Source organism: Mus pahari, chromosome 7 (assembly GCF_900095145.1).
Source record: "Mus pahari chromosome 7, PAHARI_EIJ_v1.1, whole genome shotgun sequence".
Classification (NCBI taxonomy): domain Eukaryota; kingdom Metazoa; phylum Chordata; class Mammalia; order Rodentia; family Muridae; genus Mus; species Mus pahari.
In genome coordinates, this window is record NC_034596.1 from 80,150,237 (window position 1) to 80,167,831 (window position 17,595).

Sequence of the window (17,595 nt, forward strand, 5' to 3'; positions counted from 1 at the left end):
TCCCTCCTTCCCTTCCTTCCTTCCTTTCTCGGAATTCAGTATACTACTTCTAATGTTCAGTAATCACCCAAACTAAAGGAAGTCTTTAATATTTTGCTGCTAGGGTTCAGAAGATTAGCTTTTAAGTTACCCTTCTCTGGCTTTTCTTAGCTTTAAGGCTTCTCCAACAGGGACATTTTCCGAGTTAAAATCTGGGCTTGATGGTACCTGGGAGGCAGAGGCAGGAGGATCTCTGTGAGTTCGAGGCCAGCCTGGTCTACAAAGCGAGTTCCAGGAGAGCCAGGGAGGTCACACAGAAAAACCCTGTCTTGAAAAAACAAAAATCAAGGGTGGTGGGGTGGGTGGTGGGTGGGGAGGAAACCAATCAAGAATTCAATTTCTTTCCTTTTACAGTACCAGTAGGAAAGAATCAGGGCCGTTTTCATATTCCTTCTCCAGTATCCATTTTTCATTCTTCATATCATTGTTCCCTGTCAGGCTGTGGGTTGACTGAGTTAAATCAGTTTAACTTGGAAGAACTGTCATTTTCACAAAGCTCCTTCTTTTTTACTTAGGACTATGGTAAGCCTCTTCGTAGGTTCAAGTTTAATTTTTATTCTCAGGTAGGATTCTGCAGTTTTCTTCCTATAATTTCTAGATTTTTCTTAGTAGAGCTATTACTTGTTTTATGTTCTTGTTGCTACTGTGAATGTAATCTTTCCTCCCCCCCCACCCCCCATTCAAAACTAAACCCATAGGGCGTTAGGATCTCTATCACTTCTTTTGGCTGGGAGACTCTATGGTTTCTTGGTTCTATGACAACATTCTATTATCGCCTACATTTTCCGAACCTGAAGAAAGGCGGCAACAGCGAGTACCTGAGCCAAAGTCCCCTCTATCTGGCCTTTGTTCTCCGCTCGATGGTAATGCGCATGCGTAGTTGCCTCAGCACGGTCCCCGCCTTCCCGACCGCGGGCCCAGCTCCATAGCGCCGGCGCACTGGCGCGCTCCGTTCACACGCTCCGCGGCCTGTAGGCACCGCGAGTTCCGGCTGTCGCCGTCACCGCTGCGGCTCCTGGAGGTCGGTTGCGACGAGTAACGGCGCCGGGACGAGCCCCGCGCCTTCGTTTCCGACATGTACCCGAATTGGGGCCGGTATGGCGGGAGCAGCCACTATCCGCCGCCGCCGGTCCCGCCGCCGCCGCCGCCACCGGTGGCGCTTCCCGAGGCCTCGCCGGGGCCCGGGTACTCCAGTTCGACGGCTCCCGCGGCCCCTTCCTCTTCAGGCTTCATGAGCTTCCGAGAGCAACACTTGGCGCAGCTCCAGCAGCTGCAGCAGATGCACCAGAAGCAAATGCAGTGCGTGCTCCAGCCCCACCATCTTCCTCCGCCCCCGCTGCCGCCCCCGCCGGTGGTGCCCGGGGGCGGCTACGGAGACTGGCAGCCGCCTCCGCCACCGATGCCCCCGCCACCTGGGCCAGCCCTCAGCTATCAGAAGCAGCAGCAGTACAAACACCAGATGATCCACCACCAACGAGATGGGCCTCCGGGTTTGGTTCCAATGGAGCTGGAGTCCCCTCCTGAATCTCCCCCTGTACCTCCAGGATCCTACATGCCCCCATCTCAGTCGTACATGCCTCCACCTCAGCCGCCACCCTCGTACTATCCCCCTTCCTCCGCTCAGCCCTACTTGCCTCCTGCTCAGCCGTCCCCTTCACAGTCTTCACCTTCCCAGTCCTATCTGGCGCCTACCCCTTCTTATTCTTCCTCTTCCTCCTCACAGTCATATTTGAGCCATTCCCAGCCCTACTTACCCCCTTCTCAGGCATCTCCTTCCCGCTCCTCCCAGGGCCCTTCTAAACCCCAGTTACCACCACCACCACCACCGTCCATCTCTTCTGGGAATAAAACAGTTATCCAGCAAGAGCCTTTGGAGAGTGGGGCCAAGAACAAGACTGCTGAACAGAAGCAAGCTGCTCCTGAACCAGATCCCTCTACAATGACTCCACAGGTAAGAAATCACCTGCCGGAGTCACAGCTTCCACTTAGGCTTTACTTGAGCAGGTCTTGGGCTTTAACCACCTAGTAGTGCCTATCATAGTTCCAACAGCCAATGACTAGCCCATTCATACTCCAAAGATCCCTTAAGAGCCCTGAAAGCCAGGTTTTTAATTGACCGTGGATTATCAAAAGAACACTAAAGACAAGACTGGGCACTTGAAGTTGTAGTAGGTTGGCACTAGATTTATTTCTCAGATGTATGCCTTGGTTTTCTTTGACCAGCATTCTAGATTTATTGCACAGAACTTTGTTTTAAATTTTTTTCTTAAACTAAGATTTTCATGGGGAGGCAGTATAAAAGAAAATCTTTTATACTGATGTTTAAATGCATGTAAATATCGAACAGTTAATGTCTTAGGACCAGCAAAATATGCAGGGGCCAGAGATAGCTGTCTGTTTCCAGAATTGGGTTCTCAGCACATAAAAGATGGAAGTCTCATCATGACATCCTAACTGATGTGGTGAGTTCATGTGGACTCCATAGGCCTCTAGAGACTTGATCCTTGGAGAATCTGTTGGTATATTTCAGGAGTTGATTCAAACATTACCATCTCCTAAGGATAATTTTACCACATGGTGAATTTGCTACATTTCATTATTATTACCATTTACTTTAAAATAATAGCCTTGGAATTTGGCTGAGGTTTAAAAAAGAAAGTTTTGTGATAGCTGCTCCTGTGAGAGCCATCCCTTTTGACGTCTATTTTGAATATGTTGCTTTACACAGAACATTAAGAGGTTGCCAGGGTTACAGGAGCATAGAAGCTGGGCATGGTCAACAGAAGCAAAAGGATGGAGAGTTTGAAGCCAGCTTGGGCTACATAGTGAAACCCTGTATCAAAAATAATTAAGTAGGAATAGATCAGCTATTGTGATGATTTGAAATACACAGTAATTCCTCATCTACCTTAAATTCACAAAGAATCTTATGATAGTCAAGCTCAGGGTAATGTATAAGATTCCAAAAGATAATTGTATATTATTGTAGTTCAGTATTTAAGAGAAGCAGGCTCTGCACTGGAGACACTCATAGGATGGTAGAATAAGTGATTTTGCTGTCTTATACCAAAGTTACATCAGCTCATCAGGATTATTTCCTCCAGTTGCCCAGTTCATTCAAGCTAAACTGTGACCTCAGTCTGGCTTTTTCTGGGCATGCAGAGAAACACATGAGTTATATAGTTGGCTTGTTGTTGTGCTTGGGATTGAACTCAGTGCCTTGAGTATGCTAGTCAAGTGCTCTACCATTCAGCTACACCCTCAGCTTTGGCTTTTTAAAAGAAGAATGTGCATACCAGACTACCTTAATATAAGTACTCACTAGGAACACTGCTTTTGTTTTTCTGCCTCATCTGAACATGTAGTGCTTTTGATTCTTGCTGAAAGATAGAAAGTAATAGAAGGGTGAAGCTTGAAGTCTGGGTGTACACCAGATCAAGCCTTGCCCGTGGCTATAGAGCTCATTGGTTGAGTGCTTGCTTAGTATCCCCAAAGCCCTGGATTATATTCCTAGCACTGCATAAACTGGGCATTGTAATACAAACACCTGCAGTCCCTAGCACTCTGGTGGCAGAGGCAGGAGATTGCGAATTTGAAGCCATCCAGACTATACAGGGAATTCAAAGCCAGCTGGGAATACAGAAGGAGGAAATGAAATGTGGCTTTGCATGCCCGTTCTTTCTTAACTTTATGGAGTTTATCCCAATGTCCTTAACTTCTCTCTCACCTTTAAATGGAATACTTTCAAAGCACATCTCAAAATTCAGTCTCCATGAGCCATACATGCAAACACTCATGTGATTTGGTGATGTTTGTCTTCTTAATCCTCTGCAGCACCTAGGACAGTGCCTTGCAGTTTGTAGCACCACTATAAAGATTTGTTGCGTAAGATTCAAGAGTTAACATTCTTTACACCTAAGGTACTTGCTTTATTAGATGATAAACATTGTATATCCTTCTGCATATTTTCATTCATATTTTAGTTTTGGAAAATGTTATTAAATTTATTATTATATATAATGGGAGTGTGGGCCTGCTGCACATGTACATGGCTCAGTGTGTGTATGGAGGTCAGGAGGTGGGAGGACAACTTCTGGGAGCTAGTTGGTGTTCAGGGTATTGTATAAAAGAAAATTTATGGTGAAAGATTTAAGCATTAAGTGGAGAAAATATCTTGAACATAATTTTAAATATTTTAAAGCAAATCTTACACCTTCTGTCCTTCACTCATTTTTTTTTCATTTTTATTAGATATTTTCTTCATTTACATTTCAAATGTTATCCCGAAAGTCCTCTATATGTTTTTTTCCCCTTTTTTTGTACTGGAATCAAGCCCCAAGGCCTTGTGCATGCTAGTTAAGTAGTCTACAAAGCTACATCCTCTTCTCCATTGTTCTACATTCTTAATTAGGTTCTTAGTTGGTTTTCTTAAAAGCATTTTTTTTTCTATTACATTTTATCATTTACTGTATGTGAGTGGCAGGGATGGGTAGGGTGCAAGTATACCACTGTGTGCATATGGAAGTCAGAGGACAGCCTGTGGTTGTCAGGCTCTCTCAGATGTCTTGGTCTTTGCAACAAGAACCTTAACTGCTGAGCCATCTCTAGAGCCTCAGTTACCTAGTTTTAAAAAGAAAGAAGAGGGTGGGAGTGAGTGACCTTTCATTTCTTAAAAAATAAAATGCAGTCTCAGTATTTAGCACTGGCAGCTGGAACTTGCTATGTAAACTGGGTTGGTCTCCAACTTACAGAGAGATCTGTCTGCCTCTGGTTACCTTAAAGGCATGTACCACCGTGCTGGGTCAAGATCTTTTTTAGACTGAGTATATTATTAAAGCTTAAGTCTTTGTATTATCTAATGCTTAGTCTCTTTAGATTTCCCTCTTGTCTCCTGTTATCAGAATTCAGAGGAATTCCTTGTTAAATTCTCCAGTTGTCTCAGTAATGTTTTGTTGGTTTGTTCAAATTATGATCCAACAAATAAATAGAAGCTTCTTAATGTGTAGGTTAGGGTTTCTGAGTCTGAACACTGTAAACCTTTGGGACTTCTGTGTTACAGGATTTTTTTCCCTATGCATTGCAGGGTGGTTACTGATGTCTCTTAACAATGGTGCCAGTAGTGCTCTCCCTGTTTTGAGAGCCAGAAATGTTTTTAGATATTGTGAGCTACACTACCATAAGTTCTGGAGGGAAGAGAGAGCCACCTTCTTTGAGAACTCCTGATCTATATCACTATTTCTTGTTTCCTTTTTTTCATTATGCCCTGAATTTGATGAAAAATCTGTCGTTCTTTCGAATATCAGACATTCTGACTCTGCTTCTATCTTGATAATTGTGCCATTTTATTTGTTGAATCTTCTATTTTCTTTTTATAAATTAGAAATTAACTCCAAAACACTAGACTGAAGTTTAGTTGATGTTGACAAGTGTAGTGTATAGGTGTTACACTATACAAGATCTTTATTTGCACCCATCGTGAGTGCCTGGTGGTCCCACAGTTCTGATGCTGAACTTAATCAATGGATTTAGGTGGGGGCAGTCTGGTCCTCACTGTTGGCTTCTCTTGTCAGTCTTGTATCTTTCTAGTGTTTCTCTAGTGACTGACTCATTGATGCTCTTTGTATGACTAAATCATTTCCTTGGAATTTTCAGTGGTGTGATTGTAAATCCTCTCTGCAGTTTCTTCCTAGCTTGGTGTATGGAATTATGAGAAAACTCACTTGTGAACTAGAGCTATTTGATTGGAAATACAGTTAGTACTGGAAAGACGGGACAAATACTTCACTATTTTCCATTTATTCTCTAGATACCCGAGTAAAACATTGATAACTTAATGGGATATTCTTTCTAAAGAGTTAGTTTTTCTCTGTTTAAGGGGTTGACCAGTTAAGTGTATAGTAGTCTTCTCAATGAGTTGTGGTTTTATTTTTTTTATTCTCCAAATAACCCATGTAAAATGTTGACATTGAGTGTAGTGTTGAGAAGTGTCCTTTAAGATGAAGCATGAAGTACTGTGATTAGCACTGTAGATAAGATGGTGAGCAGCATAGCTGTGGTTCTTGGTGTCAGTGACTTTTTATTTTAATGAGGAGAAATACAGGATGCCATGGGATTGGAAAGTATGAAATATTACTAGAATATAAGAAACTAGAAAAGGTAAGGTTTAGGGGGCTGGTGAGATGGCTCAGTGGGTAAGAGCACCCAACTGCTCTTCCGAAGGTCCAGAGTTCAAATCCCAGCAACCACATGGTGACTCACAACCACCCGTAACAAGACCTGACGCCCTCTTCTGGAGTGTCTGAAGACAGCTACAGTGTACTTACATATAATAAATAAATAAATCTTTAAAAAAAAAAAAAAAGAAAGAAAGAAAAGGTAAGGTTTAAAAAGTTTTATTATTGTTTATTTTGGCTTTTTGAGACAGTGACTCTGGTAGCCCAATTTGGTTTTAAACTTGGTGTGTAGCTAAGGATGATCCTGAACTCCAGATCCTTCTGTTTTCTCTTCCTGAGAATTGAAATTGCAGGCATGTACTAACACACACACACACACACACACACACACACACACACAGTTGTTCACAATTCTTTGTACACATTGGAAGTGAAAAACAGATAGATACCTTTTAAATGATTGACTATTGTTAGGAGCTATATCCTAATTGAAGAAGCCCACTTTATAAAATAATATTTAGCTGGCTTCGTGGCATACCCTTTATCCCAACAATCAGTAGTTCGGGGCTATATAGAGAGGTTGAGGCCAGCTTGGGCTACATGAAACCGTCTCAAAAAACAAAACAAAAACAAACAAACAAAACAAAACACAAAATAACAGAAAAGGAAAAAGAGTGTATGTTTGAGAGAGAGAAAGAGAGGAGCGCACAAAAACAAGTTTTTGGGTCTCTGACAGCACAGGTTCAAAATAATAGGTATGAATGTAATAGAGAAAGCTTTAAGACTATTTAAAAGACTGTATGTAGCCATTGAGGGATTTCAAGAAGGCAAGTGTGATACACTTGTTTATTTTAGTGGTGCGCAAACATGTTAGGCTTGTGCCACTGAGCTACTCCTCCCATCCTAGATTGGCATTTAGATTTTTTTTTTTTTATTAATTTATACTTTATGTGTATGGGTGTTTTACCTGCATGTAAATCTGTTTGCTACCTGTATGCTAATCACTTGTGGAGCTAAGAGGGTGTTAGATCTGCTGTAACCTGGAGTTACAGAAGTTTTTTGAGCCATCACGTGGGTGCTGGGAACCAAAAACCTGGGTCTGATGCAAAAGCAGCCAGTGCTTTGCTTGTTTTGTTTTGTTTTCCAGACAGGGTTTCTCTGTGTAGCCGTGGCTGTCCTAGAAATCACTCTGTAGACCAGGCTGGCCTGGAACTCAGAAATCCTCCTGCTTCTGCCTCCCAAGTGCTGGGATTAAAGGTGTGCACTACCACTGCCTGGCACAGCTAGTGCTCTTAACCACTGAGTTATCACTCTAGCTCTGACAGAAAGATTGGTTTTTATTTTATGAGTACCATATGTATATACTGCCTATAAAGGCCAGAAGTGGGTGTCAGATTCTTTGGAACTGGGGTTATCCACAGTTGTTAGCCATTATGTGGGTGCTGGGAACCAAACCCAGGTACCCTCTAAGTATAGCAGGTCCTCTTAACTTTCTTCAGCCCCTGGATTGGCATTTTTGCAAGCTTGCCCTGCTTTTGGTGTGGAGAGTGAAATTAAAAAGCAAAAGAATGATTTAGGATAAATACTTGTTAGTAATTCAGGCAACAGAACTGGGGGTTTGGGCATGGATGGTATTAATGGAGATGTAAAGAGGTAGAAAGACAGAAGAGATGTCTCCTGCTAGAATCCATCCAGTTGGATAGTCATGGCAAGGGAGGCATCAAGGGTTGGTGGGCTTGGGGGTGGGCTCCTGGGTGATTAATAATACCACTTAATAAAATAGAAAACCTAGAGGACGAGAAGGGAGAAAAGGCTTAGGGATGCTGTGGAAAATAGGAGTTAAGCTTTATGTATACTTAGCTTGAGAACCTTGGGCATAAATTCCAAATGGAGATATCCATGTAGAAGTTAGATTCAGACATAGAGTCTAGAAGCAAGATCTGGTGAATTGTCAGTATAAAACATATACATATATATGTTCTAAGACATATTAATAGATAAGCTCTTCTGGGGGATATATGAGATAAGAATGGAGACTACAAGACCTGGGGCTAGCCTCAGAATCACCAGTCCAAATAACCAGTGGAGGAAAGGCCAACATTAGAAGGATGGAAAATGAATTCAGAGCAGGGCTACAGATTGTGAAGGGAAGACACTTCAGGAGCAAGGAGGAGCCAGTTGTGGCAAGTACTGCTAATTGGTCAAGCAAGATAAAGATCTGAGTCATCTTCCCCCTTATTGACATCGAGATTATTGTTGACCTTGGCAGGAGCAGTTTCATAGTGACTGAAGCCCTATTGCATTGATTTGAGGAGTGATGGAAGGTGAGGATGGGGCTGGTGAGTATAGAGAACTCTTTTAAGAAGTTTTTAACTGAAGGGGAGCAAGAGAATGAGGGCAGGAACTGGAGAAAGAGGAAGTAAAGGATAATTCTTTTTAAAAATGGAAACTAAATATGCCTGGTGACCTTAGTTCTTAAAGGAGAATGTGAATCTTAATGATATTAAAAGTAGTCATTTTAAACCAATTTCAAAAGTAGATATTTAATCGATAAGGCAGGTTTTCTTCCATCATTTAAGATCTACAAAGATAACAGTCATTATTACAGGTGTTGGTAATAACCTAGACAGGGATGGTAATTTTGCAATATTCATCTCTAAAATACTGCACACAAACACACTTTATAACATTCTCTTTCTTGCAAAATCATGTAGTCCTTGGTTTTATGGCCATGCCAGTAGTAGGTAGTTAGTGTTGCCTGAATAAATTAGCATCTTTATTGGTAACAATATTTGTGGCAAATAGTTCTAGAATTCTCAGTGTCTCAGACTCCATTATTCAGTTTCTCTGTGTTGAATGGTGGTGGTGGCAGCAAAGTGTGTGCACTTGTGTGCACATACTGCTGTGGCAGCTCGAGGTTGATGTTGGATAGCTTCTTCAGTTGCTCTCCACCATATAAATACAGACACGGGATCTCTTACCCTTCCAGAACTCCGATTTGGCTAGTCTAGCTATCTAGCTTGTTCTTTTTCCCCAAGTGTGGGGTCACAGGCAAAACATCATGCCCACCCACTTTCACATGGGTGCTGGGAGTCCAACCCAGGTCCTGTGTTTCCACAGCAGGTGCTTGACTTGCTGAACCATCTCTCTGGCTCCCATTCAGTCTCTTAAAGTAACATATGCTACCTTTCCTCTTTTATAAACCAACATCCCACAAGACATGAAATTATCTTATATTCTGGGATGTTCAGAAGAACTGGCTCCTAGTCTATTGTTAACCAGTCCAAACTTGACTTTTCCTCAAGGTCACTAAGGACATTTCTGATGGTATCCTTATTCATTGTTGAGCTTCAGAAACATGCTGAAGCCTAAGACTGAAGTAGTTGTGTTTCTCACTTACTGGGTTTATAATAATAAAAAGTGACCTACAGAAACATACTGTCACTGAATCAACAACTACTTAAACCCTAACAGAGCTTATACACTGGATTGGATCTAAGATAAAGATGAAGGGGTAAGAAGAGGTTATGTTTAGATTCAAGAATCTAGATCTGTGTCATAGGCAGATGGCTTAGTAGATAAAACATGATGGTCAGAGCCATGTGAAAGCCAGTGTGGTAGACACCAATAATCCCAACAGATACTGAGGAGGTAGAAACAAGAAGATCCCTGGGGTTTACCAGCCACTCAACCAGACTTGGCTTAGCAGAATTGGCTTGTTTCAGGTTCAGTGAGAAACTATTTTTTGGGGTTTTTATTTTTGTTTTTGTTTTTGTTTTGTTTTTTAATATTTATTTTATGTATATGAGTACACCATTGCTCTCTTCAGACACACCAGAAGAGGGCATCAGATCCCATTACAGACGATTGTGAGCCAGCATGTGGTTGTGGGATTTGAACTCAGGACCTCTGGAAGAGCAGTGAGTGCTCTTAATCACCAAGCCATCTCTTCAGCCCTAGAGTCCCTGTTTTGTTTTTTTGTTTTTTGTTTTTTAAATGAAAAATTGAGTAAGGTATTTAACTTCTGGGTGTCATACACAGTATATACATATTCATCTATATCTGTTCATCTTCATCTTTGTAGCCACTATCTTGTAACTTGTGAAAGAGCTGGTGTCTTTGTCTTTTAGTGATGCTTTAAGCAACTGAAACAGCTACACATGGCAGCCCAGGCTCCAATGCCAGTATTGGCAGACAAGCAAGTGTTTGAGGCCAATTTCTCGCCAATAAAAATGAAGCCTTGGTTTTACTTGCTTTGCTTTTTCATATCTTTGTTCTTTTAAAAAATATTATTTTATGTATATGAGTGTTATATATATATATATATATATATATATATATATAGTATGTATATCTGAACCATGGCATGCCTGATACTCATAGAGGCCAGAAGTGGGTATCAGATCCCTTGGAACTATATTATAGATGGTTGTGAGCTACCATGTGGGTACTGGGAACTTAATCCAGGTTCACTCAGTAATATCTCTAGCCCTCAACCCCAACACATACCCCATTTGAGGCAAATTCTCCATGTAGACCTGGTTAGCCTTTAACTGGCTATTAAGCTTAGAATGATGACTTTGAACTTACAGCCTTTTAAAAATTGTGTGGGTGTGTCTTGTGTGTATCTGGATATGGGCACATGTGCTGTGGTTCATGTGGAAGGTGAAAGCCAATTTTCTGGATTCAGTTCTCTCCTTTGTTTATATGTAGGTTCCTGGGTTCACTAGGCTTTTGCTCAGCAAGCACCTTTACCCTATTTGCTGTCTCATAACCTTGAACTTTACTTTCTTCTGCCTCTACTTCCTGAGTGCCAAAATCCTAGGCATGTGATACCTTGCTTGGTTTTATTTCATGCTGGGTAAAGAACTCAGGCCTTAGTGCATGCTTGGCAGGCAGATACTCTATCAACTGATAGGCTACATTATCACACCCTGACTTAGTTTTTTAAGGTGAATGATGTATCGATTGATATTTTCAGTATATTCTTTGGTTTTTCAAGTCAGGGTTTCTCTGTATAGCCTTGGCTATCCTGGAACTCACTCTGTAGACCAGGCTGGCCTCAAACTCAGAAATCCACCTGCCTCTGCCCCCCTTGTGCTGGGATTAAAGACATGTGCCACCACTGTCTTGCTTACTATTTTGTTAAAGTAGTAAGGAAGTTGAATTCTTTTTTTCTTTTGTTTTTCTGAGATCGGGATTCTTATAGCTGAGTCTGATGATGAACTTACTGTGTAGTGAAGATGACCTTCATCCTAATCCTTTTGCTTCTACCAAGTACATATGGTGCCATGCCTGGCTGAAAAAATGTTTTAATAGTTCATTATTGCTGACTTTTATTTTATTTTTTATTATTACTATGTTTTTTTTTTTCCTTTTTCCTTTTGTTTTTTTCAAGACAGTTTCTCTGTGTAGCCCTGGCTGTCCTGGAACTCACTTTGTAGACCAGGCTGGCCTGGAACTCAGAAATCTACCTGCCTCTGCCTCCCAAGTGCTGGGATTAAAGGCGTGCGCCACCAGCCCGGCAGTAGTACTATTTTTTGAGACAGGGTTTCACTATGTAGCTTTGGCTGGCCTCGAGTAGGGTATATAGACTAGAATGGTCTGGAACTCAGAGACATGCCTGTCCCTGTTTCCCAGACTCCAGGGTAAAGGTGTGTGCCACCACACACTTTTTTTGTTTTGTTTTGTGTTTTGTTTTTTGTTTTTTCGAGACAGGGTTTCTCTGTATAGTCCTGGCTGTCCTGGAACTCACTTTGTAGACCAGGCTAGCCTCGAACTCAGAAATCCACCTGCCTCTGCCTTCCAAGTGCTAGGATTAAAGGCGTGCGCCACCACCACCTGGCACCACACACTTTTTTTTTAAATTTGATTAGTAAAAGTAATCTTGTTCTGGGAACTGATGATTATATGTATGATAATAAGAGCCAGCGTACAATTAGAAGATATAATTTATTCTTGCCAATAAATTAGAAAAGTTTTAGGTCAAAATAAGTGGTTTAGGGTGGTCAGTATCATTTATTGATATCCTGTTATGTGATTTAGCACTTTCCTAAAGTTACAAGACTAGATCACAATAGCAGAGGATGAGCTCTGGCATGGTGGTAGGACCTTCAATCCCACACGTTGGTAGCAGAGGCAGGCTACATAGTTGGACTCTTATCTCAAAAATGTCTTTTCTCAAAGAAAATTACACTATGTAAGTGAACAAATAACAAATTAGTCTAGTTGGGGAAAAAGCGTATTTATTATGTATATTTTATAAATCTCTTTGCACGCAGAAAAATAGGAGAGATTATAAAATAAAATATTAACAATGTAGGAACTGTTCACCCAAGATAAAAATTGTTTTAGAAAGTGTAGCCAGGTGTGGTGGCACACACCTTTAGCCCTAGTACTGTGAAGCAGGAGCAGGTGAGTCTCGGAGTTTGAGGCCAGGCTGTTCTATAGAGATAGTTTCAGGACAGCCAAGGCTATGTAGAGAGACCCTGCCTCAAAAGCCAAAAATAAATATTTAAAAAATGAGCATGTAAAAATTAACCCTTTTGACACGGAGACCAAAAGTTTATTATCAAAAGAAAAAAAAATCAGCTGAATGTGGTAGTGTACACCTTTAATCTCAGTACTCACTAAGAGATAGGTAGATCTTTGAGTTCAGAGCTAACCAGGTCTACATAGGAAATTCCAGGACAGCCAGGGTTACATCGTGAGTTCATATCTCAAAACAAATAGTTGGGGGTGGGGAGTGGGGCATTCTGATTCAATCTCGATTAACAAGGTTCAAAATTACAATAATAAATTGTTTTAAATAGATCTTTGTAAATTAAAATCATATCTTGAGTTTTAGAAAGAACAAAGAATAAAATGCAGAGTGAGGGTTTTTTTGTTTGTTTGTTTTTTGTTTTTCCTTTGTGATAGGAGTCTGTGTATCACAGACTGGCCTAGAACTTGATATGTAGACCTCATTCCCCTCAGACTCACACTTTCTTATACCTCTGAATCAGAAATGCTGGAGTTAAAGGCATATTCCTGCATATACACCACACCGTGCTAGGTTGGGTTTCAATCCTGTGTGCATACAAATATTTTTAAATTTTATTTTATTTATGTATTTAGTTAGTTTTTGGTTTTCAAGACAGGGTTTCTCTTTTTAACTCTTGCTGTCCTGGAACTCACTTTGTAGACCACTTGCCTCTGCCTTCCTGGTGCTGGGATTAAAGGTATGCAATACCACTGATATTAGACCTTTGTTGTAAGGAAAATTCAGATGAATCTAAGCTTCTGATCATATCTTCCTCAACATATAACATTGTGGGGAATTGCAGGCTGGTCTCCAGTCGAGCTGAGGTCTGAACCCTGATGGTCACAATTCACCTTCATGACACGGTAGGCGTTCCCTCATGCTCCTGGAACTCCAGCCCCTGCCCTAAATTACCACCTCCCACAGCCCCCACAAGAGAAGCATGGTCAGTGGTCATGTAAGCTATGGCCCAAGCTTCTGACCTTTGGGCTAAACACCTCCCCAGTTACCTAGCAACAGTGAAGACCATAAAAGGGGGTGTTCAGTCCCACCACTCTCTTACTCTTACTCTCACTCTCTTACCCTCTTACTCCTTTGTTCCTCTACCTCTCTCTTCTCTTCCCTTTCTCTTTGTCTTCTCTCTTCTCTCCTTTCTCTTTGTCTTCTCTTCTCTTCTCTTCTTTTCTTTTCCCTCCCTCCCTCCCTCCCTCCCTCCCTTCTCTCTTTCTCCCTGCATTTCTATAATAAAACTCCTAAACCATACAGTCTCTGCTCCATCAAGGCCCGCTGCGCACTCTGGTCAGTGTTGGGAACTTCTTTCCCTATTCCCTCTTTCCCGCAACCCTGGTGGCTTTAGCAAAGTAGCTGTGTGGGGAGGTTCCCAGGCAGGGTTGCTCCTTGGCCACCCCATGAAGAGTGGGATAGAGGAATGCCCACCCAGGGATGAGTGGATAGGTTAGGAAGCAGCCTTCCCACGCCTGACTGACCAGAGAATAGAGAAACTCTGGTGGGGCGTGGGCATCTTTTTCCTCCCAACTTTTCCCTGGGCCTCCCCCGGCCCCCTTTCTATTTTGTTCCCAACATGCACTCACACGGGCATCAGTAGGGCTCTTACTTTGAATTAAAATCTGAAAGGTTGGCCAATTTCTCCTGCCTTCTGTTTTTCCCACCACCACCCCGCCCCCCCCCCCCCCCCCGGGCACCCTTTTCTTTATTTTGTTCCCAACATAACATGTTTTCCCTCTAAAACCACTTTATTTTTTAGATATTGTTAATTCATTAGTATTTAGCTCTTGGTAAACAGTAATGCTTTCTTGAATGAAGTTTATGGAACATTTATTTTCTTATAAGGGCAATCACAGCCTGCTTAGGGATACTCGACAGCATTAAGCATTGTTACTGGGCAACCTTGTACTTTTGTTTATTTACTTTTTGTTTGTTGGTTTTTTTTTCTTTCTTTTTTTTTTTTTTTAATATTTTATTGTTTGTTGATTTTTGAGGCAGGTTCTCACTATAGACCAGACTGGACTGGTCTACCTGCCAATATTCCTGAGTGATTGGTGTGTGTGTGAGATGACATTTTAAATAACTAGCAAAAAATTGTTGGATTTTGTGACAGTAACTGCACTATGAAATGACAGTGTGGCTAGAAAGCTACACCACCTTGTTCTATCTCAGCTGGACTACACCTAATAGGCCACTCAGAACTTTCACTGTTCTTCGTTTGTTTATAAAATGACTGGAAAAGCTTATCAAGTCCTGTTAGTGGAGCTGGAAATAAATTTTAGCAGATGAGCAAATTCACATATATAGAGTCTACGAATAATGGGCATTGATTTTTTTTTTTTTTCTATTTCTGTGTGTATGTGCATGGATACAAAGGCACTTGGAGGCAAAGGGTTGGTTGATACTGGGATGTCTATCTTCAGTTTCTTTTTCTTTCTTTTTTCTTTTTTTTTTTTTTTTTTTTTTTTGTACAGGGTTTCACTTCACGTGAAGTAGGGAATTTTAGTTAGACTGATTGACCAGTGAGCTTCCAGGGATCCTCCTGTTGTAGGACATTTGATCACACTGTGAACCCGGAGAGTGTGACATTTACTGGAAAAACCTGTTTTGATTTGTGTCTCCACCTTTGCACATGTCTTCAATCCAAGAGTTTTCTGCTTGAATATTGTAAACAGATCAACAGATCAAGCAACCAGGTGACAGGAAGTGAACATAGGAAAAAAAAACCATAGAGAGTAAGAGTCAGAGATGCAGAGGAAACAGAAGTGAGGGGCATATTCAGTTTGAAGGAAGGTCAGCTTGTTCTGCCTCTCTGAACTGGCAGGCTTTCACCCTAGCATCTGGCTCCTGAGTCTTCATTGGAAAAATAAAACCATTGAGATTTTGTTTAAAAAATAGTATCCTTCTGACTCTGCCTTCTGGCATTTAGGCTGCAGAGTGGCATTGCAGTGCCTGTCCCGTTTGTGGATTCCAGAAATCAAAGCTCAGGTCCTCATTTTGCATAGTAAACATTTCATCCTTAACTACCTTCCTAGCCCCCTCTCTCCCTGCTTTTGGTTGTGTTTAGTTTGACAGATTGGTCTCATACTCACAGATCAATTTGACACATAACCTCTTATAAGTCTTTAAGGTTTGTGCTCCCACACCCACCCCTCAGGAACATAAATTTATTTATTTAATTTGGTATGTGTCAGTGATCTGTCTGTCTGTCTGTCTGTATATATACTACATGCATGCCTGGTGTCAAAGGAGGTAAGAATAGGGCATCAGATTCCCTGGAGCTGGAGTTAAAGATGGTTGTGAGCATGTGGGTGCTAGGAACTGAACCCAGTTCTCTTACTGCTGAATCATTATTTTTCAAGTCCCCAGAAACTTTTTTGGGTTTTTTTGTTGTTGTTTTATCTGTTTTTTTGTTTGTTTGTTTGTTTGTTTGGGTTTTTGTTTGTTTGTTTGTTTGAGGCAGAGTTCCTCTGTATAACAACCCTGGATATCCTGGAACTCACTTTGTAGACCAGGTTACCATGTGTGTCATCACACCTGGCTCAGAAACATTTTTTAAAAAAGTGTAATGGAGCTGGAGAGATGGCTCAGTGGTTAAGAGTACTGACTGCTTTTCCAGAGGTCCTGAGTTCAATTTCCAGCAACCACATGGTAGTTCACAACCATCTGTAATGGGATCAAATGATGCCCTCTTCTGGTGTGTCTGAAGACAGCTATAGTGGATGTGTGTGTGTGAGATATCTATCTATCTATCTATCTATCTATCTATCTATCTATCTATCTATCTATCTATCTATCTAGATTAAACTGTTATGTGTTAGCTGGGTGTAATAACAGGCCTAAAATTGTAGCTGCTCAGGACACTGAAGCTGCTGGGGCTACAGACAAAGTTCAAAGTCAATCTGGACAATATATTGGGATTCTGTCTAAAAGACTAAGAGATCTCTATCTATCTATAGCTTGATAGTGAAAAACTTGCCTGCCCTATATAAAACCATCAGCTCAATACTTAGCACTGTCTTAGTTAGGGTTTGACTGCTGTGAACAGATACCATGACCAAGGCAACTCTCTCTCTCTCTCTCTCTCTCTCTCTCTCTCTCTCTCTCTCTCTCTCTTTCTTTCTTTCTTTCTATTTTTTCGAGACAGGGTTTCTCTGTAGATCCCTGGCTGTCCTGGAACTCACTCTGTAGACCAGGCTAGGCTCGAATTCAGAGGTTCAGTCCATTATCATCAAAGCAGGAACGTGGTAGCATCCAGGCAGTCATGGTACAGGAGAAGCTGAGAGTTCTACATCTTAATGTGAAGGTTGCTAGCAGAATACTAGCTCCCAGGCAGCTAGGACAAGGATATTAAAGCCCACACCACAAGGCCACACCTATTCCAATAAGGCCACACCTCCCAACAGTGCTACTCCCTGGGCCAAGCATATACAAATCATCACAAACACTGAAGTTTGGAAAAAAACAGAAATATGCTCAATTATGATGTATGGTTTAATTTAAATTTATAAATTTGAGAAAACTTAAAACCTTCTCTGTCTTGCTAACTTGTCTTTCTCTGTCCAGCTTTGTTTTTTCTTTCATTAGATATATATGAACGTATATAAATGTAACTGTCAGCACCAGCTGCAGAGATATGTGATTATTAATTAACATTCTTAAAAATGAGCAAAAGAGGCCGGGCAGTGGTGGCGCACGCCTTTAATCCCAGCACTTGGGAGGCAGAGACAGGTGGACCTCTGAGGTTGAGGCCAGCCTGGGCTACAGAGTTCCAGGACAGCCAGGGCTATACAGAGAAACCCTGTGTCTTGAAAAACCAAAAAAAAAAAAAAAAAAAAAAAAAAAAAAAAAAAAAAG

General features: G+C 41.4%; 1 protein-coding gene across 2 annotated transcripts in view; it reads left to right on the plus strand.

The window, feature by feature from the left end:
- The first annotated feature begins 940 nt into the window (after positions 1-940).
- Positions 941-17,595, plus strand: part of Ylpm1 (YLP motif containing 1) — a 76,988-nt gene continuing 60,333 nt past the window's right edge. The window contains exon 1 of one of the 2 annotated variants that reach the window (XM_021202732.2): positions 941-1,990. In XM_021202732.2, coding sequence (XP_021058391.1) covers positions 1,115-1,990 — 876 coding nt within the window. In that variant the 5' untranslated portion in view covers positions 941-1,114. The remainder of the gene's footprint in view (positions 1,991-17,595) is intronic. The other variant, XM_029540536.1, reaches the window with a different exon arrangement.